Here is a 17,455-nt window from a genome sequence, read left to right as displayed (position 1 = left end):
TATAAATTCAACTGTTCAATATCCGTATTTCCTGTGGGCGTAATTTGAATTCAACAGTTCAGTTATATTTAGAATTCTGACTGTTTAATTATGGATATAGCCCTATCTTATACTTTTTAACTGATGTTGTCGTGATTGCACGAACCCCTTTGCCGTTATAGCATTGCACATGTGGAATAGAGTATTGTGTTGTCTTAAACATGCACACACAGGGGAAACATATGACTTCATTATGATGAAAAAAGGAATATCGGCTGCTAGTCACAAAGGTTTATATGATCAATATTTAGTTTGACTTTTGAAGAAAATGTATATGTGTGTATTCCCCCTACGCCTTTTTGTACGTGTAATGTTTGTTAATGTATGTCGTCTGTGATAATTTGTTTATTGACAGTTCATTTGATGTTTTATTGTTTCTTAACAAAAAAATATTAAGACAATGTAACATGGTTGTCACTGTCACCTCATATTCATCAATGTGAATCCCGTTATTGGAGGAATGTATGAAAACAATTGTTTAATCTGAGTAGGAAAGGCATATTGGTGGTTTTATTGGACGGACAAATGGTGCGCATTTTAAATGTGGCTGCCGCAAGGAATTGTGGGATGGCATTATCTTTAATTTCCTTCGGTAAAAATTAGTGCAGTATTTCCTTTGCTAGAGGAGATAATGAATGAAAGATTTAAGAACCTTTTTTGTATATTTAGAATATTTTAAAAGATTTTATTTATGATGACGGCAACTTAAAGACTTGCGGTTAATTTCACTTTTCTACCGCAGCCATTGTCATAGTGATGTCATCGTAGAGTAACTTTAATGGCATTCTATCATTTTATTTTAATACCACACTATACTTTAGGACCGTCAATGAATATTACAAATAGTTAAAAAAATAAAATGTAAAAATAAAACACTAGCGGCTGTCTGCCTCATGCACACGTAATGACTTAATGCATCACATGATTTTAGTGACATAATGCACCTTTCACCCATTGAATATGAAAGGTAGAGTTAGGCTGAACAAGGAATAACTCAACATCTGTAACAATGTCACAGAATGTTGAGTCAAGTTGTGTAAACGACGTATCGGCTGTGCCCTCGAGACGAGCCACCTAATAGATAGAGGAGTCGTACTTCCTGATTTTGACATTTATACTTTTTAAACTATAAACATGTTTTCTATTGTGATACTAACTTGAAATGACTTTAATGGCATTAACATAGCCAGCAGTAAGTAGGAAACATTCAGCCGATCTCCTATATCTACTATATTTAGCCTTTTGTAGTGAAATGAGGAGTTATCACTTAGATACCTTCTCATTTAATTGGTAGATTGAGATGGTAAAAATATTAATAATTTTCTAACAGGAAGATAAAAAGGAAAGCAGTAGGACAAATGTAGATCTTTATTATTCTAACCAAAAATGGAAGAATTTGAATGTGTCTTAAAACACACTATCTTGAGTTAAATGCTCCTCCATTTAGTCTTTCAATATCAGTGGATCAGATTTAGGGATTAATTTAAAATCTTTTCAGTCAAATGACCTTGTTAACTCTCTCCCACGTACTAAACAAGCAATGTCATTTGTTCTCACAGAAAATCCCCCCCAAAACTATATAATTACACGATTATACTCCAGTAAACCCTCAGTACACTCACTCTGCTCAAACACATTATACAAATTCACACGCACTCTATTCTCTCTTTCATTATCATTCCTCTCTGCATTTTCTATTTCAATGACACACACCATTATTAACTACCACGTTTACTTTAGAGGGTATATTGGCGTACATGTGATTTTATTCAATTCAATTCAGTATATTTGTATAGCCCAATTTCACAAATTACAAATGTGTCTCGAAGTGCTTTACAATCTGTACACATAGACATCCCTGCCCCAAAACCTCACATCGGACCAGGAAAAACTCCCAAATAACCCTTCAGGGGGAAAAAAGGAAGAAACCTTCAGGAGAGCAACAGAGGAGGATCCCTCTCCAGGATGGACAGATGCAATAGATGTAATGTGTACAGAAGGACAGATTACAGTTAAAACACATTCAATGAGTATGACAGAGTGTATGAATAGTTCGTATATATTATGATGATGTATCCAAGAGGAAGTTTGATATATGGCCAAAAATAACACGAATGATGAAATGGTTCAAGGTAAGTGAGACCACCGGCACATCTCTAATTGTTCACGCTTTAATTCAATCTCACCCCAATTTCACATATCTCCCAGAGAGTGAGGAGCACACTCTGCCTCGCTGCTTGCCCACTCTCGCGGGCTGGCCAGACAATCAAGCGGAGTAATGCTTATTTAACATCCAATTTAAATTCTATCTCACTTTGCCGTAGCCACTCCGCCAGCGATCCTAATCACCCCAAAAGTGCCCTGATTTAAACGTGTGTGGGGGGATTGAGTGGGCATATATATGTGAGTTTAGGAGCTTAAGAAAAAGAGAAAAAGAGGAAAATATATATAAATAAAAGAAAAAAGCAAGATATATCTAGTCTTTTTATGGCTACTTTCGTATATGCTTGCCCAGTACCTCTGAAAAGGAACATGAAATTCATTTATGTGTTGCTCAATCTGCTGATACAAACTCTTTAAAAAAAATGTAAAAATAACTAAGTGACCCTGCACAAATCCACTGCACAAAGAAAATGTATTTGCATATAGTTTCTATTGTTCTGCTTGACCTTAGTGGCCTTTAAAGTCTTCCTTGAACTATCCTACTAGTGATCAGAAGGAGATTAACATGCTGTGATGCTGCATGTGGTTGTGACATTCATCTGATCGCTGACACACTCCCCCATACTGCACACTGCCAGAGAGGGATGGCAAATATATTGCTTCCTAAATACAAATGGAAAGATAAAAGATTGCGGCAAGTTCAATTGCATCTATGGACTATATTTTGATGCGACTTCAACCACAAAGATCCACCGGGAGCTCTTGGTCAACCACAGGTCATGTCAGAATGGAAGCCAATTAATGTGAATCCATTTATACATTAAAGCTAAATGTTTGATTTAAAAGAGAGTCTGATGGTCAGGGGTAATGAATAGGAACAACCATCTTCAAAACAGCCCTGAAACTGGTTTCTTCTGGTTGCAATCATTTAAGTGTCTCGTGCCAAAATAGTTACTCGAGTAGAATAGAGTTGAGAGTTGGGTTCTGATTCAATTTGAGAAGATCCAGATCCAGTTTGCTAGTCGGAAGAATACCATTATTTATTAATCTCAGAGGCTCATAAATCCTTATCGAACGTTTATCTTTATTTAATCTGTTTTAATAGCAAAGAGCAAAAGAAAGTGGCAGCTTCTGAGCTAGTGATAAGTTGGACTTAATGACAATTCTGTGTTCAGTATTTTCTGCACACCAGTGCCTGTACTGATCAAAGATCCCATGTAGGTGGACAGACACATCACTCTGTATAACTTCTGTACAGTGGACCGGTTTTTTTTGGAGTTCAATACGATGTTGGTCGAGCGTGGTTGAATAAGAGTGGGATACCAGCAACTGAGGTGCAGTGGGAGACACTTTGACCTGCTATGATGCTTGAATGCAGTGGCGGGCCATCAGGGCCAGCAAGGCCTTCTCTGCTGGCCTAAACATCATCAGAATATATATTTTTTTCTAAATATATTTTCCCACAAATATGTATTCAATTATTTCCCAGAGTAAGAGTTATTCTCTTAATTTCATAGCGTTCCTCTTGGTTGCGCTGCTGCCAGCGCCAGGTTGAGATTTGGAGGGCTGGTCTTTATCTTAGATCTTTTATCCAATCATATTCAGCCATCGTGTGTTGCCAGGGGGCTAAAATCTGCCCTTAGGCCTTCAGAATCAACATTGCGGGCGCTGGTAGCTTCAAGTGAATGGGAATGACGATGTTGTGTCAACCAATCAGCTTTAGAGTTGGCTCCTCTAGGCCTTCGAGAAGGCCCCGGAACCGGCACATGAAGCCAGCTAGCAGGCGGAGTGCTGCACGTCTTTTGATTGGATTACCAATATTGAGAGGCGGGACCTATGGGCAGGTAGACGCAAAACCTCAGAACTAGGAAACTGAATTTGATAAAGGAATTAATTCGCGGACTACAAAGCTGTTTTTTCAACCCACAATGGCGGAAGGAGGAGAAGATGTCGATTTGGTCGAGCATATACTTGAAATCTGCTTTGGGTGCGACAATGCCCTGTTTAGTGAACAAACTAGTGCAAGTGCCTTTTTCTTCTTCTTTTTCTCCGTCCCGATGCGCGCATTCTGCAGCGCGCGAGACGGAGAGCAGAGAGAAATGACATGCTGTTGTGGAGATACGATCAACATCAGACGGCTGTTTAGTTTAATAAATGAACAAAGACGTGCTATAGAGAAAATGACGGGGGCGGGCCAATTGTTTTTAATGTCATGCGATCTACCAATACTACGCCGCGATCGACCGGTAGGTCGCGATCGACGTATTGAGCAGCCCTGGTCTAGAGCCATGGCATCATAATGATAGTAATAAGAGGTGGATTAATTCGGGTGGGACTGTGTAGGACCTCACTGAAGGCCCAGGCCCCAGGCCCACGGCCCGCCACTGCTTGAATGTAAGACAGTTGAAAATAACTGGATTGGATGGAAAGATGGAAAGATGTTCAAAGTCGTTCAAAGTCTGTTTTTCTGAGTTCAGGAGTTTGAATGAGCAGCCTTGTCTGACCCCATCATCACAGACGAAAACCAAACCACCAAGTTCAGCCTTTCCATCGAAAAGACATCAGCTGCCTGCAAATTACACTGCAACAAACCACTCGAGAGGACCAACAACGTTTGAGTCACGGAGCTGTCTCACAGAAACATACATGCCACACACACACACACACACACACACACACGTCTTAATTCATGGGCAGATGTTTGTTTTTTTAATACCATATTTTACAGACTGACTGACCGAGCTCAGTTGGACACAAATTCAAAACAACATTTTCCCTGCCTGTGGAAAAAATGTCTTCTCTAAGCTTATCTATGACATTAGCAATCATTTAACAATATGTTGTTTCTTTCTGTGCATATTTGTTGAGAACACAGTGTGTTCTTGTTTATATTCTCATGTTTCTCTGCTGGTATGATACACAGTACACTGCCATAATGGACTAGAAGGTCTCTCCCTCTGAGCAGTGAACATACAAGAAGCCTCATTAGTTAGTTACCGGAGTTGAACCTCCTCAATCATTACGACTTAATTCAACTTCTGTTTTGTTGCAGCACAAAGGCAAACACCATCCATGTCATCTTTATGAGGGCCAGTTAGTGGCAACTATCCACCACAAACCTGTATTTGTGATTTTCAGAGGCGTCTCTTCTGAGCGTCTTACTCTACCCCTCGTCCTACCGCCTGCGCCCTATGATTACTATATCCACACCTCTGCACCAAGTATCTCTTTCTCGGCTGCACACTCAGTCACTCTGTCTTTCTCTCTCTCTCTCCGTCTGCTGAATGGAAAAACAGAGCCACAGCAGGCGGTGGAGCAGGGTCCATCACAGGATCGGTGGTTAGATCCCCGGCTCAGCTAGTGCATGTCCTTGTGTCCTTGGGCTAGACACTGAACCCCAATCTGCTTCCCCATAAAGTGCCTGCGATGTGTGAATATGTGTGAATGTTAGAGTCCTGATGGGCAGGTGGCTCCTTGCATGTTGGCTCCTCCCATCAGTGTATGGGGCGACTGTGTGTAAGTGGTCAGGAGGTTGGCGGTTCAATCCCCGCCCTAGTCGATGTGTCCTTGACTTGAGCAAGACTCGAAAGTCGCTTTGGATAAAATGTACAAGTCCATTCCCCATTTACAACGGAAAGCTCATCACATTCTGTGTACTGTACTGATGCATTATTAAAAAAGTTAACCTTTCTATCGTCCCCTTGGCACAGAGGAACAGCGGCGATGTAGCTCAGTCGGCATAGAAACCAAAAGGGTACAAACACAGTGAAATAATGTATTGATCAGGAGGCCGTGTGTCTCTTTCCACCTTCTGTACTCACATGATTTCCCCACCGTACTGGATTCATAATTGGATTCATGATTTGTTTTGATTCAGCTGAGCAGGACTATACTCAGGCAAGCCCATAGCTGAATTGATCGCAGTCAATCAGCATTATTATTATGTCAAGCATTTATTATTATTAAGGGAAATAATTTGTTTCTAAAGCCAAGAGAAATTAAAAATAGTACAAGATGTTCTATATTTAAATGTGCTTAGCTTGATGGAAGCTGTACATGTGGACTTGATGTACACTACCGTTCAAAAGTTTGGGGTCACTTAGAAATGTCTTTATTTTTCAAAGAAAAGCACTGCTTTTTCAATAAAGATAACATTAAATTCATCAAAAATACACTCTATACATTGTTAATGTGGTAAATTAATATTCAAGGTGGAAGTGTCTGGTTTCTAATGAAATATCTCCATAGGTGTCTAGAGGCCCTTTTACAGCAACTATCACTCCAGTGTTCTAATGGTACATTGTGTTTGATAATCGCCTTAGAAGACTAATGTCTGATTAGAAAACCCGTGCAATTATGCTAGCACAGCTGAAAACAGTTATGCTGGTGATATAAGCTATACAACTGGCCTTCCTTTGAGCTTGAAGTTTGTAGAACAAAATTAATACTTCAACTATTAATCATTATTTCTAACCTTGTCAATGTCTTGACTACATTTTATATTCATTTGATAAATAAAAGTGTGATTTTTCATGGAAGACACGAAATTGTCTGGGTGACCCCAAATTTTTTAACGGTAGTGTATGCTAAAGCCACGGCAGGCAATCCCAAAAAGCTGCAATATATGATCAAAACTTACTATGTACCAATCGTGGAAATGGTTAGTGAAAAAGTCAAAGACAAAACTGTCACTATGTATAAATATACATGTTGCCAGTTTACTAAAAAAAAAGGTAAGTAACAAATCCGTATGATTATTTTAGAGTGTTTAACTTGTGGTGCTGTGAATGTGTATTGTATTGTTGTTACAAAAAGTTGTTTTCTATTATTTAGTCCTAGTTTAAATAAATGCTATCAATCTGCTATGATACATGTATCTTGCAAAACATGCAACAACAGGTGGCTGCCTGTAAGGTGTAGAAAAACAAACTTATAAATAAAATACACCATCTAAAAGCTTTGAGTATGCTTGGAAATTATCAGTAGGTAATAATGACGTAACAAATATATCCTTGAGACTTGCAGACTTGCCTCTTATATTCCCCTGTGATCCGTGGGCATTGATGCAGAGAGAAAAGCATTTTAATTGTTGATAGAAAGAGGGCCGTCTTACTCAGCACATTACCAGACCTCATATAGAACATCATTATTTACCGTTCAGCAAGCGCAAGGACCTGTTTAGCTGAAAGTTAATCCTCCATCATTAGTGTGGGGCATATCTCTAAGCATTTGAGGACTCGCGTCTCCTCATCAGCCTCAGCATCAGTTGCGGTATACATACTTAATGGTGACGCAGCCGGAGCCGCTGGGGGGCGCAGTCCAAAACACCTGGATGCTGGTGCGTCTGCGAGGAGTGCTCTCCGTCACTGCAGGGGGGCAGCTGGTCATGAACTGGGTTTCCTCCTCATCAATTATCTATAAACAAGCATATACGCATACGAAATGGATTAGTGATGAATACAAGTGTCCTCGTCAACAAGTCTTACGTCAAAATGTGATTTTATACATTATCGGTTGGACAATTCCACATTGATTTCCTCTTTTAGACTGTGAGGTCAAGTGCCTATAAATATCATTCCAAGCTAAACCTGACATTAATTTCATATTTTGGGATTTAACTCAAAATAAGTCGAAAATATACACCATCAGTTGTTGGTACACAAACATATTTGACTTTAGCAGCAATAGGCTGAGATGAAGAGAATCTTCTCTCATGCACTTGTTCAAATACTCGTGTCCTGAAGTAGCGGATCCCTCCAATTGGCCCAAAAACAATAGGATTGCTGATTGTTGAATATGAGATATCATTAACAAGAGAGGGGGGAAGATGACAGGTTCTGCCACATTAAACATACGTTTATATTATGTTGTTCTCTAATCTTTACAGTTTTCTTTTTTTCTTGTGAGATACGGGATACTCAGTCCATAAAGCAGTTTGCAAGGAGTAAATACTGTTTATTTTTAAAGTATCACAAGGTCAAACCACTGCATCAGAATGACAGACAGGTCGGTTCCTCATTCCGTTCCTTGTGAAAATCTGTCATTGTTTGTTTGTTGAGGACAAGGACACAACGCTTCCTCAGACCTTCCTCCACAGTTAGAAAAAAAGAAGGAAAAAAATTCAGGAATTTGACAGAAAAAAAGCAAACTAATCAAACCAGTCCAGTGAATGGGTGATACGTATTAATAAAACATCGCTGTTAACACACAGGAAATTACACTCGTGGAATAAAGTCAATTGAAAGGAAGTCATCAGTGCTCGATTAATCCGAGAGTTCACAACCGAATGCCCAAACTTGATTCTATCACTATCGGCATGAAAAAACAACCCGAGACACTTTGTGTCAAACTGAATGGTTCAAATTCATGCTGCCCTCAGCTCAGGTGCACAGCGGAGACACTCAGCATCTCATTGATTTGAACTGGACAGGAAATTAGTAGAGGGGGTTACATGAGGGAGTACCACCCAGTGGGCTAATATTCACTGGCCAGAGACTTAAGTATCAGTTTGATAGGAAGTGACATCAGGGCAGAAGAGAAGGGGAACGCTCTCACTCCATACAGCTGTCAGCAGAGAATCTCCTTTTTGTCATGCCATGTTATGAATGCGTTCCCTCTTAAAGTGGATTGTGTGTGAATGTGCATTCCTGTGTGTGTGTGTGTGTGTGTTTACACGTGTGGTGCATGTGTATGCAGTCTGATGGATTATGCAGCCCACCCCCCCCCCCCCCCTCCATGTTCCCATGGTTTCTAACAGGCATCCCGGGGTGGCCTGACTGGACTACAACACATTCTAAAACCAGTGAAGTCTTTTAGGGAATGCATTAAACACCATCTGCAAACAGAAGTAACCGATTGTCTGCTAAATGACCTATGGCATGCTTCTTCTTGTGCATAATTGCAAATGTTCAAAAGAGACAGGCTCTGAGTGTCGGGAAACGGGAACATTTAGACACGTAATTGAAAAAAAACGGAGTTGCGTTTCATGCGTTTATGCAGAACTTTGTGCATCAAATTAAACAAGTGCTTTGCTTAGAACAAAATAATAACATTGATCTAAAATAACATGAAGACTGGACGGGAAAAGTGAATGCAAAATGGAACAATATTCACATCTTTGTTGCCCTTATGTCTGATGATCTTTGTGGAAATGTGACGTGAAGAAAATGCACCCGCAATATGTTGTGTTTTCATCAAAGAGGCGATGATTTCCCCCTTTGCAGAGCCACGTTTGCCTTTTTTTTGTTCCATCATCTCAGCCTGCTGAGAAGTAATGTTTCATCAGACATCGCCAGCATCGCCCGCTGGTTTACACTCTTGCCAACAAACACACATACACACAGTGGCATCTGACCTTCCCAGAGAGCTCAATAAAAGTGCTTTTCATCAAGTCGGGAGCTGCCCTGAGACGGTTGAGATGGGGCACACCAACAGATTTCAAATGAGCCGTATGTTAAATAAAGCCGACGTCTTCTGTTGCAGCTTTTTTTTCTCTCATCTCTCAATGCCTGGAGGGCCGGCCCACCCAGGACCCTTTCAGAGTGGAGGAACGGTGTATACGTGTGTGTGTGTGTCTCTTTTTTTTAACATAAAAACATGAAAGACTACCTGAGCAGGTGATGCTCGAGGAATATCTCTTTGAACGGCAGTTTATCTTTAATTCGATGTCACATGGTGCTTGTAACAAAACAGGTGATCATCTGCAGCTGTGAAAGAGACCTTCGACTTCTTAAAACCTAGCAGACATATCCAATATTTTTCACTTTAGCTGCCAACATCTACGGTCACACATCTAGGGACAAAGGGACTGAAGGCGGCTAAATGATGTAGTGTTTCCCCTCTTAACTCCTGACATTTAGCCCCCAGGTTACACCACGCCAAACACTGTCATACCTCCGAAGACCAATCTCAAGGTTGGCACTAAATAACAACAGCGTGAAATCAATTGCAAGGACAATTTTTTTTTGAAAAGAAACGGATTATGACAACAAAAATATAGTGTTGCTGTTGTTGTTGTTGTTGTTGTTGTCGTCCCATATTCACGGTTCAGGTCACAGAGAGTGGCCACAGCTTGGCAGAAGCTGTGATCGGAGAAGCCTGAAGGGCTGCTGTGCACACCTCCCCACTTATTCTACTACAGGTTTAATAAAATAAAAGGGTTTTATGTCGGAAGAGACTGAAGTCGACAGGCTCACATAAGTCTGAACAAGAGAACTCACGCTGTTGAAACCCATTAAAAGACTTCTTTACGACGCCTGGAGACATATCATTTCAAGTTCTCAGCGGAACTGGGAATTTGGCTTCATATATAGGGGTGGCAGGGCTCTCAAGTTTTGAAGGCAGGCAAGAGTGACATTTCCATCAGCACCCCCCCCAGAACGAAATTTTCGGATATCAGTCAGTCGCGCGCAATTCCAGGACGCTGTATTTTCATTGGTTGCTGGATTAAATCTCACCCAGATACAACAGATACGTGTTTTTTTTCTGATTGGCTATTGTGTAGCCCATTTCTTTTTTCTGATTGGCTGATAAGTGGCTCCTCACAGCAGAACTCCAGGGGAGCGCTTGATTCCTCCACGGTGAGGGCAGCGCGGCCAGCTCGAGAGTTTTTTTCAGCGTGAGAAATACGATGTGTGGCGGGAGTGCGTGACTTAAGACCGAAATGCGTGAGTGTCACGCTCAATGCGTGACACTTGAGAGCCCTGGGATGGGTATCGTTTGGGTTTTTTCCCATACCGGTGCTAAACCGGTACTTTTAAAACAATACCGGTGCCTGAACCGAGACTTTTTTTGACAATGATTGACAATGACGACATTAAAAACCTCTTCGGCCATATTCTCTGTAAAAGCCGTTCTCATGGAGCACTGACAACAAACGGATATTAGACTGTTGCGATCGTAGCTCGTAGCTAGCTTAAACATGGTCATAATGGCTAATTTATTATTTGTTGGTCTACTTTTATGAATGCAAGACTTGCAATCAACGTCACGGTACTAATCTGAGTCCAGGCTGCCCTTGTCATCATCGGTCTCCACGCCTTCAGGGGGACCGTCTCCCCGCCGCGCCCAGCCTGACGCTGATGTGCTGCGCAGGGTTCACGCAGTCACACACGGCGCATGCCTTCGCTTTCAAAGTTAAATGCTAGGCTATCGTGACCTGCTGACAGGGCGGGAAGTTCATCATATTTTTTATTTTTTTATTTCAATCAGCTCAGGCACCGAAAGGAAGACCCGTGATGTCACAGAACTCTGCCCTTTGACCTGCAACACTGACAACACTAGTGACATCACAGAGTTTAGATATAGCCTTTTTTAATAAGAATCGTGCAAATTATGATACAAGCATGACATTTGGTGGAGTTGTTCTCCAGAGGTATTTGGTCAAATCTGCCCGATTGGCCATGAAGAAATCCAAGATGGCGGCTATTTTTCAAGATGGCCGCCAACTAGGTCTCCAAAAATTAGCTCTCTTCATAAAACGGTTTGTATTTCCCCGATTTGAATGATCTTGGTGTCTATTTATAGGTAAATAAAATATGCTTATCTGGCCCACTATTTAGTAATGCCTTGCATTTTCTTTTGGAAACAAATGCAATGCATCATGGTATCCTGGTTGTATGGTTGTGAACTACACTCAAATATTTATTTGACATGTTGGGTACTTGATATAGCAAAAACAAATTCCTCGGTTGAAAAATGATGGCATCCTGTGCACTGTAAGCTTTATGAATTTATGAAACTGCAGCCTAGACATGGATGAAATAACAATTTGGTATGATACAGAAAGCTAAACAAGAAAAAACCAGTGAAGAGGAATGAATTCAAAGGTTATGAATGGACTGTCATGCCAACTTGACATGTATAGTTCGACACTGTGAATGTGCTGTAATAGCGAATACTCACATTACATGATGCTCTGTATAACACGATGTATACTGCTTTTAGCATTCAATAAATAAAGGTTTTATCACGTGATTAATATCTTTCCTCGTTGAAACTCACTCACAAACACATCCCCGATATAATGTTTTTTGACAGGATTTTTTTTTTCTTCTTCTTTTTTTTTCATCTCCAAATTTTAAGAGGGGCGGCGCACTAGCGCCCCCTATGGACGAACCGCCACTGCATCAACCACTATCCTGAATCTCTCCTCCACTCGACTCCTCACACTGTATTATAATTACAAAGGCCTCGCATATTCGGCCATTATCACATGCGTGTAACACCACTGGTTTCCTTGCCTTCTTCCAGCACTATTAGCTCCACTCGGTTCTCTCTTTGCATTCTACAGTACTTCAGCTCGTTCTGCCTTTGTAAAATACGTATTAGCCTTTCATCTCTCACCAATTGTACACTTCCTACCTACATGAACTGAATGCCTGCTTGTGGGCACACAACTCTTACATTCACAGTACTTTTCACTGCCTGCTGAGCTGAGAGTATGCCGCTTTTCGTGTGCTATATCAAGACCATTTGAGGAGGTATGGTGAGAATAATCACACCTTGACATGTGAATACAGGAAATCTGTGCAAAGAAAATCTGTCAAGACCCCCATCCCCCGCAATCTACAGCGAGATCTGCCTTTTGCTTTCTTTCTTCACACAGTTCGGGCACACTGTTGTGCAGGAGTCCAGAGGAAGTATGGACATTCAGTACCAGGATTACAGGTGTGATATATGGTTTAATTAATTGCCATGTAACTGTGCTGTGATGATAAAAGAAAACATACATTTTTCAAATTCTACAAGCAGGGATATCTTTAGCTGCAACCGTACCTGGAAATTCCCGGCGTAGTCCTCGTGCCTGTCTCCTTCCGCTCCCTCCCTCAGGGCAATGAGGGTGAACCCTCTGAAGTAGGAGGGGCTGGATGCAATCACAGTCACTGGATGGAATCAAACAAGAGCGACAACAAGCATCACTTGACAGAGAGAGCAGCTGAGCTACAACCCTCCGTGCCAAACAAACACCGGACTGAAGTGGGCTTCGTTAACTATCTTCCTGAATGTATGCACAATCACCTGTTTCACTTGTTATTGAGGATTTAGATCAGAAAAGTAATATTACTTGACCAATCTCAGCCTGGTAATATAGTCCAAAAGATGATTGAGATCTTTTTTTAAATACATTTGGTAATGCAGAAGAACATTAAACACATATTTGTACTTTGCAGAGAACGCATTTAGAAATTATGAATATCTAGCATTGGCACATGCAAGAAATGTGATTACTATCTCTCTACTCATTCAGCTTTTGGATTTGGATGATATAAAACTAATTATGATTAGATCCCAAAACAATGAACTAACCACAATGCAACATATGAGTTCAGAACAGCATGAGCCTGAGAGATTCATATAGCAGATGGCACATGCCCATTAATACCCAATAACTTCCACTTTAGACAACAGCTCTGTAATCAAGGACTGCTGCTTTAAAACAATCTGTTTGGAAGAGTATACCAAGATGGAAGTGTTCGCAGAGGGATTCAGCTTTAGATAAACCTTTTCAATGTTTGATCATGAAAGAGCTTTTACTGCGTATAGCTTAATATTGACTAATGTCCACATAGTAGGTGTATACTAATAATATTCAATAGTAGTATTATTATCATTATGCATTGTATTCATCAAGTGCTTTACATACTCAAAGACACTTTACACAAGTTTAAATGATCAATTTGAACTACATAATAAAAATAAAAGAACATTTTTAATTGTCATCACATTTTGCTGTTAATAGTTTAAATACATATTTTCTGCGTGGGAGAAAAGATCGTCTCTTCACGAACTGAATACAGATGAGGCTGCGTGCTGTGTGAATACACTGGCGTGGCCTCAACAGTATAAAGTGTACAACTTGTTTTAAGTTCCCATGGCCTGCTGACATCGGAATAAAGATATTCTAACCTCTGTATGTGCTCCCCGGCTGGTAGCTCTCCGGCTCTCCCTCGACGCGCAGGCGGAACTCACTGTTGCCCTCTTTCCGACTGCTCTGCGCCCGTAATATCCGACTACAGTACCCGTCTGCTTTCCCGGCTCTCTCGGAGGGCTCGTCCCTGAACGCAAACATATTGCACGCTGCCGTGGAGAGGAAGCAGAGCAGGAGCATCGGGCGCGAGCGCAGCAGCCCGGCGGGTGCCATCGTGGACTTCTCCGCAGCCAAGTTGATGCGCGGAGGAAAGGATGTGTTTCAGCTCCACTCTCACAACTCAACTTGCCAACTGGGGAAGTGGACTTGTGCTCTGCTTATAGGAGGGTCGATCCATCCACGGCGTGTGGGGAGGAGGAGGGGATGCGCTGTGCACTCTCGCACTGCACAGTGTGCGCCACTGGTGTGTGTGTGAGAGAGAGAGAGAGAGAGAGAGAGAGAGAGAGAGAGAGAGAGAGAGAGAGAGAGAGAGAGAGAGAGAGAGAGAGAGAGAGAGAGAGAGAGAGAGAGAGAGAGAGAGAGAGAGAGAGAGAGAGAGAGAGAGAGAGAGAGAGAGAGAGAGAGAGAGAGAGAGAGAGAGAGAGAGAGAGAGAGAGAGAGAGAGAGAGAGAGAGAGAGACCACTGTTGTTTACTAACAGACTCCGTGAACACAACTCTGAACCAACACACAGAAGTGAAACAAACATGCACAGCAGTGCGCGTGCGCCGTGCGGAGAGGAGGCAACACGTCTGACTTGGACTGAACTCTCAGGACGACACGAGGAAACAACGAGCAGCACGCAGAGGATGTGATGGAGCATCCCGAACGGTTGTCTCGGAGGCGACTCGTTCCAAACGCAGGTGATGTGTTGCACTGCTGCGTTGCTCTCTTCGCGAAGCAGGACAGAGTAGCCTCGACACGTGAGTGTCCACCTGATGTCACACAGTACACTCAAAAAAACGATTCAAGCCCTTCTTAGAGGTGACACATTTAAATATTGTTTGATACATTTAAATAAATCAATTACAAAACGAAGATATTTATTTTGAATGGGTGTAACACAAAATGTATGAATACTTTCATTTATTAGATTTATTTAGGTTACACTCACAAAAACGATTCAAGCCCTTCTTCGAGGTGACACATTTAAATATTGTTTGATACATTTAAATTAATCAATTACAAAAATAGATATTTATATTTAATGGGTGGAACACAAAATGTATGAATTCTTTCATTTATTAGATTTATTTAGGTTAGATGGTGTGCATATCAACTCAAAATAAATGTGTTTCATTGAGGACTACCCTTTGCGCATGCGCCAGCTGAAAATCAGTTGTTTACAAGGTGAAGACACTTTCAGGGCTGTACGGTGGTGTAGTGGCTAACACAGTCGCCTCAAAGCCAAAGGTCTGTGGGTTCAATTCCCAATTGGGGTTTTCCTTCTGTGTGGAGTTTGCATATTTTCTTAGTTAGTTAGTTAGTTTATATTTTGAGTTGGACAAACACAAATTAATTTAATTTAATGAATATCGTTATTTTATTTTAGAAGTATTTGATACAAATGAGTTGGACTAACTTAATTACATTGTATTGCACTGATGTGCTAAATTTGAGTTGGAGTTGCATATAATTATTGGATGGAAAACCTGCCAACAATTTAATTGAGTTCATCCAATGAGTCATTTCTTTGAGTGTAGTGAGAAGAGGCAGATGTGCACTACAGTTGTACTCATATCCCACTCAATAAGGTTCCACTCGTTTGTAACTCAGAGGAACTGTGAGGAGGTCTCTGATGAGATCAATACATGCAATGTAACAGTGTTTTGTGCATTGGCAATTCGTAGAAGGCTAACCCGTCAAACTAAGATAATGAACATGCTAAACATCAGCATATAATAAAAATTATAATAAGATATCCTTTGTTGATCCTTGTAGTGACATTATTTCTGCATTTGACCCCCATGAGCTACAGACCTGGAAGGGACGCCATTGTTTTCATATGATCCCCGGATCAAAGCACGAACTCATTTGTCTTTATTGTCTCGTTCATATTACTCCTGCTCCCCTTCAGACTTTTTCAAAAATAAGAATCAGTAATCAGAATGTCAATAGAGTTCCAGTACGCCTCATATTCATGACCAAGTGCTCTCCATTAGGTCCTCTGTGTGCAGGTATGATGTCATTCAATTCACGCTGACAGTTACACGAGTGTTTTGAGTGACATTTGTGTTATTCTTTTATTGATTGCTGTATTCAGCAACTTTATAAATCATAAAATTAACTATTGTTGAGCCCAGTAACAGAAGCATAGTGGTTTAGTTGTGGTCCCAAGAGCTGGACCCAACCTCTACCACTTGCTGCCCATTTCAAGCCTTAATGATTGAAGTGTGGAAAACATCGTGGGTGTTTGGACTTAACCGGTAAGACAACTGCTTTACAGATACTAATCACTTTTTAATCTATCATGTGGTTTGCTTTTTGTTTGACCTTCAGTGTCTCATTAACAAGCTAAGAAATAGATGACAGTCTCCCTATCGCTCTCCGCCTCGTCCTCACCTCATATGCCTTTTCACTCATATTTCCGTCTGCCTTCTAAAGCAAGTCGGTTTCGATCGTTTTCTGTCCTCCACAGTTCTTCAGTCACTGAAATAAAGACATGACACGTTACACAACATGAAGGACAACACGCCACGCTGGGTGTGAGGCGATGACATGTTGATGTAATTCCTCCATGTTTCTTGGAACACCCCCCCGGAGTTTATTTCTGCCTTCAAAAGGGTCAGCATGGCATGAGATGAGAATGTGACCGCTTCTGATGGGCATTGAAAAACTGAGAGGGGTGAGTTCTGTGCATCCACCGCTGGGTTGATGGATGGATGATGGGGGAGGAGAGGAAGAGCGTCTGGAGAGCAGAGCGATACACCAGCAGGTGTCATGAAAGCATTAAGTCTTGTAGTCCTGCTGAGCTGTATCTCTTTACCTTCAGTTCTCTGCTTACACCTGGCCTTTTGTTTACAACATATACTGTGCAGCAGAACAATATATGCAAGATCTTCATAATACCCTTTGCCAATTGCATAATATGATTTTTTTCAAAGACATTTACTTCTTAATGTATTTTAAAAAGTGCTGGTCACACTTTCTGAAATTAAAAAAAACAATGACTCTAGAAGTGTGATGGTTGTTGCATTCTTTGGACAAATATGTATATGAATGAACAATTATGATCCAACAAATTAGTCTGAAGTTCCTAAATATCGATTATTTTTTATAATTTTCATGCAGAGATGACAATAATGTTGAGGGAAGTAGCTTGTGGCCAGGTGAATCTGTTTTTTGA

General features: G+C 41.0%; 1 protein-coding gene across 1 annotated transcript in view; it reads right to left on the bottom strand.

The window, feature by feature from the left end:
• Positions 1-14,344, bottom strand: part of spon1a (spondin 1a) — a 65,983-nt gene extending 51,639 nt beyond the window's left edge. The window contains exons 1-3 of the mRNA XM_056412701.1: positions 14,110-14,344; positions 12,979-13,085; positions 7,484-7,617 (exon numbers count right to left, since the gene is read on the bottom strand). Coding sequence (XP_056268676.1) covers positions 7,484-7,617; positions 12,979-13,085; positions 14,110-14,344 — 476 coding nt within the window. The remainder of the gene's footprint in view (positions 1-7,483; positions 7,618-12,978; positions 13,086-14,109) is intronic.
• Between the last annotated feature and the right edge of the window lie 3,111 nt (positions 14,345-17,455).

Source organism: Pseudoliparis swirei, chromosome 4 (assembly GCF_029220125.1).
Source record: "Pseudoliparis swirei isolate HS2019 ecotype Mariana Trench chromosome 4, NWPU_hadal_v1, whole genome shotgun sequence".
Classification (NCBI taxonomy): domain Eukaryota; kingdom Metazoa; phylum Chordata; class Actinopteri; order Perciformes; family Liparidae; genus Pseudoliparis; species Pseudoliparis swirei.
The sequence above is the reverse complement of the archived record's forward strand: the minus strand, read 5'-3'. Positions and strand labels throughout refer to the sequence as shown.